The sequence below is a fragment of the Chlorocebus sabaeus genome, chromosome 1, assembly GCF_047675955.1.
Source record: "Chlorocebus sabaeus isolate Y175 chromosome 1, mChlSab1.0.hap1, whole genome shotgun sequence".
NCBI classification, from domain to species: domain Eukaryota; kingdom Metazoa; phylum Chordata; class Mammalia; order Primates; family Cercopithecidae; genus Chlorocebus; species Chlorocebus sabaeus.
This window is the reverse complement of record NC_132904.1, coordinates 37,731,922-37,749,736: the sequence shown is the minus strand read 5'-3', so window position 1 is coordinate 37,749,736 and position 17,815 is coordinate 37,731,922. Positions and strand designations below refer to the sequence as shown.

Genomic DNA, 17,815 nt, shown 5'->3' with positions numbered 1-17,815 from the left:
TGGCTACATAAATGTTCCTGAAGAACAATAGAATGCGTGACTTTTTCATAGCACATTATACTATTTCAAAGCAATTTTACTTTCATTATTTTATCTGACTCTTCTTGATATTCCTTTAAGGTAGAAACACAAGATTCAACACTTTTTTTTTTTTTTTTTTTTTTTTGAGACCAAGTCTCACTCTGTCACCCAGGCTGCAGTGCAGTGGCGCCATCTCGGCTCACTGCAGGCTCTGCCTCCCGGGTTCATGCCATTCTCGTGCCTCAGTCTCCCGAGTAGCTGGGACTACAGGCGCCTGCCATCTCGCCCAGCTAATTTTTTGCATATTTAGTAGAGACGGGGTTTCACCGTGTTAACCAGGATGGTCTCCATCTCCTGATCTCGTGATCCGCCCACCTCGGCCTCCCAAAGTGCTGGGATTACAGGCGTGAGCCGCCACCCCTGGCAAGATTCAATACTTTTATAGGGTGGCATTTGATTAAGGAGGAACTTGGACTTGAACCCAGGCCTCTATATAGTTTTCTGTCACACCACACAGATCCTGAGCTGTAATTTCCACTTATTATAATTTATGTAGTAAAATAGAATATTTATAGATTTTATCATACTTTACAAACTTCTTAAAGACAAGAATTGACTCACAGTTCTTCGTATCTCAATACTTTGTATCTCAATACTTACATGCACATTGCATGTAATAGAGACGTCGTAGATATGCTATAAAGAGGCAAAGAAGTGCAACAAACTTGTACTTGTGTCCAGTAAATAAAACATTCAAACTAAGTGACTTGATAGATTTTTAAATAATAGATGATTCCTAAAATGTCTAGATTCTACTAGAATAATAAAATATAGGCAACCTGTTTGTACTATTGTTCAAATTTCCATTTTGAATCATTCCAGGGGAGTTGTGCCAAGGTTTGATATTTTCAATAACAAATAGAACAAACCAATATATTTTTCTGTACAGATGAAATAATCTGGGAAATGAGTTACCTGTTGAGAGTTCAGTTTGATCGATTTGGATTATGTGGGGCAGAGATAAGTCACCATGTCTTTAATGAAACAGAGATGTTGCTTCACTCACTGTCTTTGCAGAAGTCATATGCTGCATTAAGTAACATTTAGAAGGAAAATATTTTTGGTTCTGAATGACTCACATGAAGTAAAATTGGGTTTTATACATCGACAGGCATATATTTGCCTTTTAACCTAGCAATAAAAGTTTTATCAGGCTCCATCATCTTTTTTCTATTGGAAGATTGTATTAAAAGTGTAACTGTACAAAAGAAAGTATTAACGGGCTTTGACATATGTAAATAACATCAGCTAATCTTTTTAAAAATTAGCATTTGAAATATTCTATCAGTTCATGATGGCAAAATCTAAAAGGATTTAAAGAACACTGTGATCCTCCAAAAACAAAGTTACACTATTGTTTTGCTACTCTGACCAGTTCCTTCCTCCAAAAAAAAAAAAAAAATCATAATCCTGTATAACACCACTGGCCTAATACTTTGCAGCTCAGTTCCGACTACATTACTTTCGTATACAAAAGGCTTCAGTGAATTCCCTCTATGCACAAGTACAAAAGCCCTTCATCTGATATTTAAGACTCTCCATCATGAGGCCTCAAATTGCCCTTCCAACCTGATTCACTCTTTCTATTTATGGCCCTCTGCTGTAGCCAGACTTTTTATTACCCAGTGAACTGTGCATTTTTGCACATCATTATTTCTGTCACCTGATTTGCTGTCTCGTTCTATTCTGCATAACCCAAATCTCATCCATTCTCCTTTGTCTAAGTTACCCGCCTCTTCCCCTGGAAATCCTTCCCTGCCTACTCTAACATCAAGTGCTCCATCTCTGCAGCTCTTACAAGCTGTGTTTTTTGTTTGCTAATGAGCATTATCCAGCCTGCATCTATGTCTTCAACTGTAACATGTTTGAACTATACAGTATTGATTATAAGCAACTTTTTTCTTCCCAACTGTTTTCTGATAACATAAGAGAGACAACAACAAAAAAAGGTTTGTTGGCTTTGGTTTATTCATAGCCTTTTGAATCTTTAACAAAGTATCAAAAAATGGTGCATGCGTATTATTTTATTTTATTGAAGATTATTTAATTCTAATAATTAAAATTTAATTTAATATTTATTTAATAATGCATATTTTCTTTTTGCAGGTTCAGCTTCTTCATTGCATAAAGCAAACAGTTACAGGGGGTGATTCAGAAATTGTAGATGGGTTTAATGTGTGCCAAAAGCTAAAACAAAATAATCCTCAGGCATTTCAGATTTTATCCTCTACCTTCGTGGACTTTACAGACATTGGAGTGGATTACTGTGATTTTTCTGTACAATCAAAACACAAAATTATAGAGTAAGTACTATTTATAAATTTCCCATAGCAATAAAACAATTGACAGCAAAACTACATTAATCTAAAGTTTAAACAGAACAAAACTTCAGTGAACTTCAGAGCTTTATTTTTATTAACATTTAACCCAATTTTAGAATGATAGTATTTTCACTATAATATTTTTTATCAAATTACATAAAATTTATTCCTAACTAATATTAGAGGAAAATTAACTAAGATTTCATGTATGCTTCATTTTTTGAATATAAGTTCTACATAGCTATAATCAATGTGATTATACTAGTCAGAAGGTTTTTGGCCAGAAGTGAAATAATATAACTCAAAATAGGTTGATCCAAGAGTTAAACAATGTCACCTGATATTGGTCCCTTTTTTCTTCTTAGCTTTGCAATCTTCTATGTTAGCTTTATTTTCAAAGATGATCAGCAGAAGCTCCAAGTTTTCATTGTCCTTAGAGCTAGTAATCATACCACAAAGAACGCTTTTATTTCCCAATACCTACAATAAAGCTAGATGACCCACTCCCTAATTTTTGTCCAAGTCTATCCCTGAACCAATCATCATGGTCAATGGGTTAGAGAAGCCTGATTGTCCATGCCTGGATCACATGTTCAACTGTGGAGCAGGATCAGCCTCATTTGAACCACACGGACTGAGAATGAAACAGGGAGACTCCCCAAAGAGATGCTAAGCCAACAAAGATCATATATTACCTACACAGAACATTTTGTGTTCTCCCTTTCTTTTTATTAAATATTATTTTATCATGATTTTTCCAAGTACCTACAAAGGCCACAAATTTATCCTTTTATTTGCAAATTATCTTACATTTTGTTTCTACAACAGTTTATTTAATAATACCTCAATTAATTTTGGTAGGGGGGTATAATTTTAGAATTGAGTTTAAATTTTTCCATTAAGAGAAACAGCCAAATGGTATGAAAATAAACTCATTTAGAAAATAATTAAATCCCTAGTACATTAATTTATTCATTCAACAAATATTTATTGAGGCCAGCCACTTTTCTTGGTACTTGGAATACATCAGTGGACAAAACAAAGATTTCTCCCCTCATACAGCTTATACTCTAATGGGGGAGGGAAATTTTAAAGATTTTTAAACAGACGAGCATATTATAATAAATGTTAAACACTGTTAAGTGCTTAAGAAAAAAAGGAAAAGCATAGCAAGATAAGGGGAATCTGTAGGGCTTAGCAAGGATGGAACTTGCATTATTAAACAGTGTGGTGAGGGAAAGATTTACTGAGATTTGAGCAAGCACTTAAAGGAGTGAGGGAGTTTTCAAAAGAGAAGCAGTTTCCCAAAACTGCTAGAACAAAAATTCTAAGAGGGTCCTAAGAACATGTCTGCGGTGTTCAAGGAACAGCAAGCAGACCAGTGTGACTGGAACAGAGTGAAGGAGGCAAGTATTAGGGGAGGAAGTCGGATGGGGACAAGTTCCTGTAGAGTCTTGTTAGCAAATTATAACAGTAACATTTACTCTGAGTGAAATCAGAAGCTGCTGCAAGATCCTGATCAAAGGAAAGATATTTATATTTATGTAAATTTAGTTATATTTTAAATGGGTCACCCTGACTGCTAGAAAGAGCAAGGATAGTAGCAGGAAGACCAGCTAGGAAGTTAGTGCATGACTCCAGACTGGCAATGGTGGTGCCTTGAACAGGAGTGGCTGGACTGACAGCAGTGGTGGTTTGGAGAAGGGTCAGTTTTTGGTTACATTTTGCATGTATAAACAGATCGTTTTCCTGAAAGATTGGAGGAAGCGTCTGAGAAAAAGATAGACGCCAAGAATGAAATTCTAGTTCAGAATAAACCTGAGACATTTTCTGAGAGTTCACTCATCAAGGTGAAAAGGAAATAACTGGAGACTCTTAGTTATAACGTGACAGGTTTTTATGTTTTTTGGTTTTTTGGTATTTTTTTTGAGACGGAGTCTCGCTCTGTCGCCCAGGCTGGAGTGCAGTGGCGCGATCTCTGCTCACTCCAAGCTCCGCCTCCCGGGTTCATGCCATTCTCCTGCCTCAGCCTCCCGAGTAGCTGGGACTACAGGCGCCCGCCAGCACGCCCCATAAATTTTTTTTTTATTATTTTTATTTTTATTTTTAGTAGAGACAGGATTTCACCGTGTTCCCCAGGATGGTCTCCATCTCCTGACCTCGTGATCCGCCCACCTCGGCCTCCCAAAGTGCTGGGATTACAGGCGTGAGCCACCATGCCCAGCCAACGTGACAGTTTTAACTAGTCAAATATTACCTTAAAATTCATGACAAATCAAAATTTTGTTGAGACACAATACGATTACAGATTCTGCAAGGTTAGTGAACAGAGGTAAGAAACATAGCTATAGATTAGATTAACTGAATGACCACCATGTGGCTCATGACTTGGCTTTGATATTTTCTGAAGTAAAATTTCAAAATTCGGCCATCTGTGAGGTCTCAGGAATAACCCCCTGGAGAATAAATATCAAGTGGTTAACATTAATTCACTTAAAAGTATATTTTCAACAACAGGAAATGAAACAAAGCGTTCTCAGTTAACAGAGGGCCTCCATCTCCTAAGTGTTTGGGTTAATTTAATTTACTTTGCAATTAAATTTTTAAATTTGTATATCCTAGTATAAAAATGTCTTTTATGTTGCTGACTGAATTAGTTATAATTCAGTACAAAGAAAAATAAACTAATAAAGAAACGACCAAAAATAATGACGGTGAGACTCAACTATCCTATCAATTACAAATTCAGTCATGTAAATTCAAGTCTTTTACCTGCCAGCTGTGTAATCTCTCATGTGATTATTTACCCGTGCTGATCCACAGTATATTTTCCAGTTAAAAAAAAAGAAAACAAAATATACTACCACACATGATTGAAGTAGGAATTGCAGAGTTAATATATGGAAGCCCCTACTATTGCGCCTAGTTTAGAAAATGCAAAATAAATTTTAGCTAGCTATAATATGCATGAAGTCCAACACACTCACTGGGGAGAGATTTCTATTTCAGGTCTGAGTTTCTAGAAACCAAAGCAAACAGAATATAATCAGTTACAAGGCAAGATGCTTTTGAAGTCTGAAATAAATTTTTCCTGCAGATCCTCATAAATTACGACATGGTAGACAACACTGTAGTGGCATTCCCATAACAAATGCAAGTTCCATAAAACATTGTATCTATCAATGAGGCAGAATGCTGCCACTAATGAGGAGTACTCACAACACAAACTGTAGAAGATCATTTTAAAGTCCTTTCTTTGGTTGTTTTTTGTTGGCATCATTGATAATGTTTTGCTTTTGCTGGTTCGCAGCCACTATGTTGTTGGTTTAAGTTTAATTAATTTGTCCTTTATGTATAACTAATATATAGCCAGTTACTCCCATCTTTTGTGGCTTTTCACCTTTCCTCAGCATGCAAACTTACATTAGACCCTGTTGTTCTGTTATTAGGCATCAAATTTCTTGCTAACATTCAATTTTGCATTGTAGGTTGGTCTTCAAGGTACCAGCTACCCATCTCCTCTAACATTCTTCAATCCTCAGAATAATGTCCCCTCTATATCTTACAACAAAATTTGCTTTCCATTCCTCTATTATTGCTGAGAATGCTTAAATAATAAAATTGTGTCTTGTTTTCTCAGGTAAACAGTAGGTAAAAGAAAGCAGGGACTGTGTTACACTATAAACACAAAAAAAGTTGATTACTTTTCTATATAGGTAAACTCTTAAAAATGAAAACCTAATCTAGTATACCATGAGGCATCCAATTCTGATTGTCATTACATTTATTAATCACAAAATTCCTTTCACTGATACATGAGGATATACCCAAGGACTCTAGAATAGTTAGCTCAAAATTAGCATAACTATTCAAATCAAGGAGCTATGGTAATAGTGGGAAAAAAATAAAGCAGATCTTGAGGGTGACTGAAACAGATGACCCCTCAGAAGTTCCAAAGTCATGACATCCTTTGGTGGATGACACAGACGATAATATTATATGTACAGAACACATAACAAGAACCAAAAAAAAAAAAAAGAGGAAAAGTGGGTCAGAAGCCGTAAGGCTAGAATCTTGAAGGTAATATCAACAGGCAAATGGCCTCAGATACCGTGACAGAGGTCTTAAACCAGCAGCATGAACTCTAAGAGGGTAATTGAAAGGTCATGTACTCTCTGTTCCACTAAATCCTAGAGGTCTTTTCTGCTGACTTACCTTGTATCTGATTCTTTGTACATAAAGCTGTATCCAAAAGGCTCAGAATTCTTGATTTATGTGAAAGCATGTGGAAGCGGGTAGGGTACTGCATTACCTAGTGAGTCACATTTGTATTGTTATTAATACATGTAAATTTATGTTTTAAGAGTCTAAGAGCCTTTTTGAAAGCCTGTTCCTTCCTTTTACTTTCTTTCCCAGTGTGGGTTCAATAGGTAGTTTTCAGGCCTTACCCAATAAGCAAAAAATTGGTGCTAATCACCAACTGTTGAGTTTACCATTACAATTGCCATTTGGCCCAGAGCCACCATGCACAAGGGGCCCTGATAGTCACAATTTGTACTTCACTGTCAATGGCATCTTTCCCCATTTGCTGATAATATTCACTAAATGTAACCCAGACCCCAAACCAAGGTCACCAAACCCAGGTATATGTGATAATGTGTTTGGTCTGACTGACCAAGCCTGGGCCCTGGTCAGTTGTTGGTTCTCATTACCACTTCCTGCGCTTGTCCTTCTAGGATGCTGTTCCCGGGAGTAATCCTAGGCACTTTGCCACCATCCTTGACCACCTTCAGTTTGCATGCCTTCATCCTGTTTCTACCTAAAGAAAAGATAAAGTTGATCGACACTTTAAGACTGTCTGAAGGTCCACCTTCCCAATAAGCTATAAAACAGTTTCCTCTTTTTGCCTCTGTATCTGGGTGATGTTCATGTCTTGCTAATTATAACCACCAAAGCTCAAATCTAAGAAATAATGTTCTTTCCTTATTTATTTATTTATGTATTTATTTATTTTTGAGACAGAGTCATACTCTGTTGCCAAGGCTGGAGTGTGGTGGTGCAATCTTGGCTCACTGTAACCTCTGGCACCTAGGTACAAGCAGGTGCCTGCCACCACGCCCAAGTAGGTGGGATTACAGGCATGTGCCACCATGCCCAGCTTTTTTTTCTGTGTTTTTAGTAGAGATAGGGTTTTGCCATGTTGGCCAGGCTGGCCTCGAACTCCTGACCTCAACTGCCTCGCCCACCTTGGCCTCCCAAAGTGCAGGGATCACAGGTGTGAGCCACCGTGCCCTACCTTCTTTCCTTTTATTAAAAGCTGTATTACCTTACATTGGCATGGCGATAATCCATATTTTAAGAAAGAGAATAGATATCACAACATTAAGAGCTCTCAAATTACTTAAAAACAAAACAAAACAAAAACCTTAGTGCCCTCCCAAGGTACTAAAAAATATAGAGAGTGACATGTGCAACAAATATTTATTAACTGCCTGTTATGTCCAGGCTCTATGTTGAATGCTAGGAATACAACATTAAATGAGATATAGCACCATCTTCTGGAAGCCTCAATACTAAGATAGGTAGGATGAGTAAATAGATGGAAAGAATATACCTCAGGCTAGTCTCTTCTTTTCTATGCTTCAATTTTCCCACCTGTAAACTAAGGATTGAATTAGAATCATGCATTTCAAACTATTTTAAAAATAGAATTTTCTTCCCATCATACCCCCCAAATAAAACCATCACACTTAGAACCTTAATAAATGAAACACATAGAACAATTGACCTATAAATTTGTGACACGAAAGGATTTTAATACCTGTTTCGAATAACAAAGAATGAATGACTTTAACCAAGCATAACAAAAGTTTTAACTTGAATCTCTCAGTAATACTTATTTTAATTTAAGTTGAATTCTCCTGGCACTGAAGTAGTAAGATTTAGAAAAAAATCTAAATGAATGAATGAAAAAACAAGGAATACATTGTACCACAGGTAGCCTTAAGATCGTCTGTACATGTATTTGGATTTTTTAATATGGTGTTTCAAAAATATCTTTGAAGAGGAATTGACCCTTATCAATGTAAATAGATATTTCATGAATTATATATTAACTTTTTCTCTTAATAAAACAGGTTAGATGATAAAGGCCAAGTGGTTCGCATCAACTTCAATAATGCAACTAGGGACACAGTATTTGATGTGCCTGTTGAAAGAGTTCAACCTTTTTATGCTGCTCTGAAGGAGTTTATTGACCTCATGAACAGCAAAGAATCCAAGTTTACCTTCAAGATGAATCCAGGTCAGTGAATACATTTTCTCAAACAACCAAAAGCATGGATTTTCTTCAACCTTAACCATCTAGAATTATATCCAGAGCAGTTTTTCTCAGGTATCACATAGAACACCGACAACAGAATCTTGGTGAGCAACTGACTTGCTTAAGTAGTGGACTCCTGGCCCTCATTGAGGCTTATGCTTAATTATTCTATCATGATAAACAAATAAAAATATCCTCATGATTCTTATTCTTAACACACACAAGTAATGCTTACTCATTGGGCTTACTAATGGAGATAGTACTACCTGAAATAAAGTAGTACCTAAAGTATTCCAGTTAATTGAAATTTAAAAAGCAGAAAGCATTATATTTTTTCTGGACCATCTCTACTCAGTAAAGTGCCATCAAACCTGAGGCTTTTGGCATCTACAGTAAAAGGCGTAATTTCTCTCTGCTGTTGATTTCCAAATGGAAGATTCTTTTCCTTTGTATATACTTTTAATTGATCTTTGGTATAATAAGTTAATATCAATCTCCATAAATCCATTGCCATGCAGTCACAGCAGGTTAATTTTAAAAATGGCAACATATAAAATGAAAACATTATGGGGGGAAAAAATACAAAAAAAATACAAGTTAGAATCCAAGCTTCAACTATTTAATGGCAGTGTAGTTTTGGGTAAATTCCTCAATTTTTAAAAGCTTCGGTTTCTTCATGTGTGAAAAGATGAGAGAATGCTTTCTTTTCAGGATTATTATAAGGCTTCGAAATAATGTTACGTAAAATACTAGGCACACAGAAGACAAACCAAGAATGTCACTATCCTTTTTATTTTCTGAAGCTGTTAAACTGAGAAGAAACATTTCTTTTTCTTTTCTTTTTGTTTTTTTTTTTTGTTTGTTTGTTTTTTTTTTTTTTGAGACTGAGTCTCTCTCTGTTACCCAGGCTGGAGTGCAGTGGCCTGATCTCAGCTCACTGCAAGCTCTGCCTCCCGGGTTCACGCCTCAGCCTCCCCAGTAGCTGGGACTACAGGCACCTGCCACCATACCCAGCTAATTTTTTTCATATTTTTAGTAGAGACAGGGTTTCACCGTGTTAGCCAGGACAGTCTCGATCTCCTGACCTCATGATCTGCCCACCTCAGACTCCCAAAGTGCTGGGATTACAGGCGTGAGCCACCGCGCCGGCTGAAGAAATATTTCTAATCAGGTATGGATCAGTCAAAAAGATACAGATGTTTTACACAGAGATAATATTTTAAGTAAGAATGATTAAAGTACCTTCAGGAGACTACCAGGCTAGGTAGTTGAATTGTCATAAGGCCTAAAGCAGTTTGCATCCAGTGGCCTGATTTGTGTGGAAAAGTAAATGTGCAGTTTCATGTAAAGAAATAAGCGATAATTCTTAATGTGAACCAAGTAGCAGCTGTGCTTTGCATGTTACATTTTCTAGCTCTGTAAGTCATTTAAACACACAATTATTCATACTGAAAAAAATCTTTTCTTTAGGTGACGTGATTACTTTTGATAACTGGCGCTTACTTCATGGCCGACGTAGCTATGAAGCAGGAACTGAGATATCCCGCCATCTAGAAGGAGCTTATGCTGACTGGGATGTGGTCCTGTCAAGGCTTCGTATCTTAAGGCAGAGGGTCGAGAATGGAAACTGAAGTCTTCTGTAGATAATTTTAGTAAGATTCCAATGAGTATATTTTGTAAGATATGACACATTATTCACAGACCATGATTTTGTCATTTACATATAATTTCCTTAACAATGAACATGTAACTTCTCTCACAAGAGTACTCTTTACTTTGTAATCATATACAATGTCAACTTTTTAGACCATGTTTAGCATGCTTGGAAAAAGGGTTTATATTTCCAAAGATCTGTTGTATGCACTTTTATTATAGAATTCTATTATCCAAATTTCCAGACCCCACCAATTTAGTGATTCCAAAATTTTCTTTTACTACCTAAATTATGACATCGAAACATGACTAATAAAGAGAAAATCTAGTCTCACTAATTTTTTTTTTTTTTTTTTTTTTTTTTTTTTTTTTTTTTTTTGAGACAGAGTTTCCCTCTTGTTGCCCAGGCTGGAGTGCAATGGTGCGATCTCATCTCACTGCAACCTCCACCTCCCGGGTTCAAGCAACTCTCCTGCCTCAGCCTCCCAAGTAGCTGGGATTACAGGTGCTTGACACCACGCCCAGCTAATTTTTTTGTGTTTTTAGTAGAGACAGAATTTCACTGTGTTCATCAGGCTGATCTCAAACTCTTGACCTCAGGTGATCCGCCGGCCTCGACCTCTCAAAATGCTGGGCTTACAGACATGAGCCACTGCGTTCAGCCTAGTCTAATTTTCTCTTGTCCCAAATAAATACTCCCAACCGCTGTCCGTATTGCTTCCATGTGTCTACGAATCAGATCTCCTCATTTCTTGTTTTTGACTAACAACTGGAAAAGGAAAAACTAAGAGATATGTACTACTTATGAATAACATGATGTCTGCAAATCTCTGGACAGCTTTACCTGTTGGTCCCAGCTTCCTCCATAGTCACTGCCTTGCCCTAGTGATAGAACACAGGTGTCATTGCCAGCAATGGAAGTCCTACTCTTATTGAATCCAGTCTCTCTCTACCCCTGCCAAGAAGACTTAGCATTACCATTTGCTGAAATCCTGGTAGTTCATACATTTTTGGACCTAATCAAGCTTCCTGTTCAAAAAGTCTTAATTATTGCTGCCATTGCAGAGCTCTCTACCTGTTGCTTCAAGACCAAGTGAAAACATTACTTCCATTGTTGTTTGGACTTTTGCTCCACATCCACTTCAATTTCCACAAAGTGTGCCCATTGCATGGGGAGTCTAGATGAAAACCACCTTTAGCCCATGTGGGCACACCACTCTGACACTGGAATTCTGGTATGAAGTCCACATCTCCAGTCAAGACTCCTCCTTCCCTTATAACACTGCCCCTTTCTGGGGTCCTCATTGTCCTTTTCTATCATCTAGTCTTGATTTGGTCTACTGTAGTATATCACGCATTTGATTCCTTTGAACTACAAAGGGAATGAGTTGGGTTCTCAATCCTATACCTCCTAAAATGCTCCTAGAATAAAAACAAGTAAATTCAAGAGGCATGGTCTGGTTCTAAAACACAACATTCAATACCTAAAAACAAGTAATTTTCTGGAGTGACCCTAGATTCATCCATTCATAGCATCTAAACCCAAGGTACTTGCCCAGCTAAAGTGACTTCTCATACTTCTACTTATTTGACAGATACTTATCACATATCTGATATATGTCAGGCATCTGCTAAAAGAAGAATACCAAAGGACTTGAAACGTACCTTCTTAGAGTCTGGTAGGGGAACAGATGAGGATATAGATTATAATGTGCCATGTTAACAGAATGACCTCCAGGAAGGCAACCAAACCAGACTGGGAATGCTAAGAAAACCTTCAGTCTGATTTGAATTATAAAGGTTCATAGTAGTTCTCCAGGCAAAGATGGTGAAATGACTCCAAGTTAAAGGGCAGAAGAGGCACAGAGAATTGAGAGTGGAAACATGGCACGTGTTGACTTACAAGTGAAAGAAATAGATTACGATGTAATGTGAATTCTGGGGTTGTATGCCTAGGTTCAAACCATAATAATGAATATTTGGACAAATAACCATTACTGTTCCCCTTAAGCCTCATTATTTCTATCTATAAATGAAACTAATAACAGTTCTTATCCCATTACATTTTTATGAGGATTAAATGAAAGTTCATGTAAAGTAGTGTTTTCTCAAATTTCTCGGCTGATAACTCATACCCATGGTGCTTTTGTAAAAAATACATCTTCCCAGATCATTCCCTGAGGATTATGATTCAATGGGTCTGGAATGAGGACCAGGAATTATATTTTTAGCAAGGATCCCAGGTGATATGCATCATCAGTGAAGTTTGGAAAATACTGATATAAAACATTTAGCATAGTTCCAGGATGAGGGTTAGTACTCAATAGACATTAACTATAAATTAGTTATAAAAGCAGAGTTTGCAGAGGAAGAGGGTGATTTAGGATGAAAAGGGATATATGAAGGTAGAAACAGAAACAATGATCAAGTCATGAAATGTCTAAATGCATGTTGCATTAAGGAGTTAGTATTTCATCTTGAAAGCAATTAGGAGCCATTTAAAGGTTTTTAAGCAGCCAAGTGCCTTGATTAGATATTCATTTCTTAAAGATTCATCTAGCTTCATGGTGAAGGGAATTGTAAATGGGCAAGAGAAAAGGCCATAAATCTATTTATGAGGTTACTACAGGAAGCCAGATGAAAAATTAAGGAGCACTGAATTAGAATACTAGAAGAAGGAGTAGAGAGATACTTAGAAGGAAAAATCTAGAGGACTTGACTCACTGCATGTAAAGAATGAGGGAGATGTCTAACTTGTTGTCCTATCAGTTTATAGTTAGGAGAAATGGGTTGTGCACAATAGTAGGACCAAGTTTGTTCAGCAATAAAATCAATTTTGAACAAACTGAGCTTGAGTTGCCACTGAGCTATTCCATCTGACAGTTGAATATATGTGCACATAGACTACAGAACAGAAATCTGAATTAGACATCTACACTTGCAAAGTATATAGATGGTAGTTGAAATCATCATTTGTTTTCATGGAGACTTTTAGTGATGTGACCAAAGTCACCTTCCTAATGGTTTGATGATAAGCTAATGATATTGGCCTAGCTTATAGAATCAGTTAAACTCAGAATCAGAGAAGGCTTATATTCAAAATCAGATAAATCTCTTACCTATTATATTTTGTCTCTAAAAAAAACAGCATTCCATTACACTACCCCATGACCTGGCTGTTTCCTTCTGTATCGCAAATATTATTTCTGTCCTGGAAAAGAGAGACAGAAGGTTTGGATGCAGTTAAACAATTTCTGAAGTGTTATATAGGACATGACATATTATGGGCTACAGCACCTGGTGCTAACTGAAGATGATTAGGTTTCCTGGATATAATTGTCTAAAGATTTGACTTCTCTCCAAACTCATAATAGACCTGATGTAAGTTGGATTAGAATTTACCCCTATTTGGCAGTATGGATTCTTACTCTCTGTTCCATTTCTCTGATTTGACTTGGAGAATGTTAGCTACTTGGCTAGTTCATCAAAATAACTCCACAGGTTACCAGAATTACATGTCACAAAGTATTTTCATTGGTCTCTACTTCTCTCCCCAGTCAACCATTAAAGGACCGGCAAACGAATATTGGTATAAAGCATTTAAACAAAAAAAAAGAAATTCTATAGAAAAACAGGGTGATGCTGAGGGTAATTGCTCTTCAGGAATTTAAACTGTGAAAAAAGAGGTATTTTATAAACAAAAATATTCCTTTATGTTAAATAACATTTTGAGGAGGGATGTGAACCAAAATTTCTTGCAATGAAAATGTAATTTGGTTGGACTTTATGGTTTGGAGCATACCTCTGAGTCTCTGCACATTTTTTCCAGCTGTCTGGAATACCCTGCTCCACCACCCTTTATGCCTGGAAAACTCCCCTTCTTCCTTCAAGGTTTAGCCTAAGATTGGTCAGCAAGATGATAAAGCAGGAGGTTTCCCACTCATATCCCTCCACAGCGACTATAATTTGGCAGCCATCAACAGACAAAAGTGCCTTTGTAGAAGCTTTGGGAACCAGGTAGGAGGTTTGAAATCCAGTGAAGCTCAAGACCAAAGAGGGCTGTTTTGAGAAGGCAAGTCTATACCCAGGTGTAGGGCTCACTGACCATGGTACTAGCTAAAGACCCCAAAACAGTCCCCATCTTCCTACGGACTTAGATACGCACCTGTTTCGCATTGGTCTTGCCAGCAGTACCATCTGCCAAGGGACCCAGGAGAAGTCACACCCCCCACTCCATCCCTTAGTTAACAGGCCTGCTGACCACAGTCAGCTGAGGACACTGAAGCAGCCTGTGACCCAGCTCCAGTCTTGTGACCCACCAGGACCATTGCCCCTGGAGGCAGACTTGCCCACCTCAATCTCATAGCAGATCTTGAAACAACCCTGCAACTTGACTCCAGCCCCTCTCAGTTGCAGACCAAGAATGGTCCCCATCTGCAGGGACCTGCCAAAAGACATACCCATTCATGTCCCAAGAAGCAGGTCCACCAACTTCAGTCAGACTGCAGATCCTGAAGCAGCCCTAGAAAATGGCTCCCCTGAGCCCAGCAAGTGGCATACATATCTGTACATCTGGAGGCAGACATACAGTCTACACTCTCAGATATAGACTCTGAAGCAGTACTATAACTTGATTCCAAGCCACCCTGTCCAGGAACCCACCCAGAAACTTACCCAGTAAACTGGTAAAAGCCATCCAAGGGGCCTGGCAGGAGCCTCAACTGTCTGTCTGTAAACCAGATAGCATGCCAGCTGCCCACGAACCTAACTGTTGCAGATCCTGAAGTAAGTCCTGTCCCAGCTGCAATCTTACTGGCCCAGGTCCTGGAGGCAGTCCAGTCTACCCAGGGACCAGACAGGATCCATATCTGACCAACCTCTGGTAATAGGCCTACCAATCACTGAATCCACGATAGACCTATCAGCAGCCATGCAAACTGACCCCAATCCCACACAACTGTGATCCTACAGGCAATCCCATCAGGGCAAGGACCCAACAGGAAAAGGTCTTTACCTGTCAAACAGTCTGTAAGGTAACCTTACAAACCAGTCTATAAAAATTGGAAAAGGCGTTTGCTCCTTCAAATGCACAGACACCAATACAAGGCTAGATGAACCACAGTGAATGGAGGCAAATATGTTATCACTAAAGGAAATTAAAGTTTTAGTACTCAACCCCAGAGAAATGAAGATCTATCAATTTTCTGATAAATAACACAAAGTAATCATCTAAAAGAAGCTCAACAAGATGCAAGAAGACAGGATAGAAGACTAAACAAAATCAGGAATAAAATACATGTACAAAATTAGATGTCTAATAAAGAAATGGAAACCATAAAAAAGACTTAAAAAGAAATCCTGAACTAAAGAACACAATGACAGAGTTGCAAAAGCAACAGATAACTTCACCAGCTAACTCAATAGTGCCAAAGCATCAGGAAACTTGAAGACAAGTCATCTGAAAATAGCCAATGAGAGGAACAACAACAACAGAAAAAAAAAGTATGAAAAAGAAGGAAGAGAACATATGGGACTTAAAGGACAGCATCAAGCAAACAAACATATGCATTATGGGAGTCCAAGAAGGAGAAGAATAAGAGCAGTAGAAAGCTTATTTAAATAAATAATGTCTGAAAACTTCCCAAATCTTGGCAGGGATATGGCTATCCATATTGATGAGGTTCAAGCAGCATTAGCTCAAAGAGGATTACACCAATACACATTATAATCAAATTGTCAAAAATCAAAGACAAAGACAGAATCTTGAAATCAGCAAGAGAACAGCAACTACAGCCTACAAGGGAACCTCCATAAAGCTATCAGCACACTCCTAGCAGAAATCTTACAGGCCAGGAGAAAGTGAGATGATATATTCAAAGTGTTGGGGCTGCCAGGGGTGTGGTGGAGATATCAATCATGAATATCATACCCATCAAAGCTGTCCTTCAGAAATGAGGAAGAGATAAAGTGAATAGAGGCAAACATGACATTCCTAGACAAACAAAAGCTGAGAAAATTCATCACCACTAGACCAGACTACAAAACATGCTAAAGGGAGATCTTCAAGGTGAAATTAAAGGATACTAAGTAACAACATGAAAACATAAGAAAGTACAAAATTCACTGGTAAAGGCAACTATATGGTCAAATTTGGAATATTTGAATACTATAAATAGTGGTGCATAAGTCATTTTTAAATCCAGTGTAAAAGTTAAAAGATAAAAGTATTAAAAATGCTTATGGCCATAATAATTTATTAATAGATGCAGAATATTTTTTAAAAAACATATCAATAACATGAAATGTGAGGGGTAAAGTAAAACTGTAGAATTTTAATATGTAATTGAAGTTGTTATCAGTTTAAAATAAACTGTTATACCTGTAAAATACTTAATGCAAGCCTCATGGTACCCACAAAGAAAGCCTCCAGAATTTAAGCGTACACCTATAGATAATCAACACATCACAAAGGAAGACAGAAAAAGAGGAAAAAATAACTACAAATAGAAAACAATTTTTTAAATGTCAGTCATTTTTTACCTATAAATAGTTACTTTAAGTGTAAATTGATTAAATACTCCAAAATACATAGAGTTACTGAATCAATTAAATAACAGGACCCAACTATATGTTACCTAAAAGAGACTCAATTTACCTTCAAGGACATATACAGGCTTTAAGTGAAGAGATGACAATAATATTACACGCAAATGGTAACCAAAAGAGAACAAGGTTGGCTATACTTAGACAAGATGAAAAAAAGTTAAATTGTTTCCTTGTGTAAATGAGATGATCTTATACATAGAAAACCCTAAAGACTTCACATAAAAATTGTTACAACTAATAAACAAATTTAGTAAATTTGCAGGATACAAAATCAGCGTACAAAAAATTAGTCACATTTCTGTACACTAACAATGAACTATCTGAAAAATAAGTTAAGAAGATAGTCCTATTTACAACAGCACTAAAAATAATAAAATACTTAAGAATGAATTTAACCAAAGAGGTAAGAGATCTGTATACTGAAAACTGTAAGACATTGATGAAAGAAATAAGTATTAAAGAAGACACAAACACTAAAAACAATCCTAAAATTCATAGGTAGCAACAAAAGGGCCTAAATAGCCAAAGCAATCTTGAATAAGAAAAACAAAGCTGGCGATATCACACTTCCTGATTTCACACTCTATTACAAAATTATGTAATCAAAACAGTATGGTACTGGCATAAAAACAGACACATTGATAACAGAACATAACACAAAGTCCAGAAATACACCCAGACACATAAGGTCAACAAATCTTTGACAAGAACCCCAAGAATATACATGGGGAAAGGATAGTCTCTTCAATAAGAGATGAGTCATCTACGGCAGAAATGTTGGAACTATTAGACCAGGAGTTCTTTTATGATTAATATGCCCTTGTAATAGAAA

The 17,815-nt window shown here is 37.1% G+C and overlaps 1 protein-coding gene and 1 long non-coding RNA gene across 2 annotated transcripts in view; one reads left to right on the top strand and one right to left on the bottom strand.

The window, feature by feature from the left end:
- Nucleotides 1–10,681, top strand: part of BBOX1 (gamma-butyrobetaine hydroxylase 1) — a 93,185-nt gene extending 82,504 nt beyond the window's left edge. Inside the window, exons 6-8 of the mRNA XM_008003846.3 lie at nucleotides 2,188–2,384; nucleotides 8,540–8,706; nucleotides 10,195–10,681. Coding sequence (XP_008002037.1) covers nucleotides 2,188–2,384; nucleotides 8,540–8,706; nucleotides 10,195–10,355 — 525 coding nt within the window. The 3' untranslated portion in view covers nucleotides 10,356–10,681. The remainder of the gene's footprint in view (nucleotides 1–2,187; nucleotides 2,385–8,539; nucleotides 8,707–10,194) is intronic.
- On the bottom strand, nucleotides 7,911–13,596 carry LOC140712045 (uncharacterized). Its single transcript, XR_012093494.1, has 3 exons — nucleotides 13,497–13,596; nucleotides 10,228–10,361; nucleotides 7,911–8,064 (listed from the first exon to the last, which is right to left on the bottom strand). It is a non-coding gene; the product is annotated as an uncharacterized lncRNA (long non-coding RNA).
- Nucleotides 13,597–17,815: the final 4,219 nt, after the last annotated feature.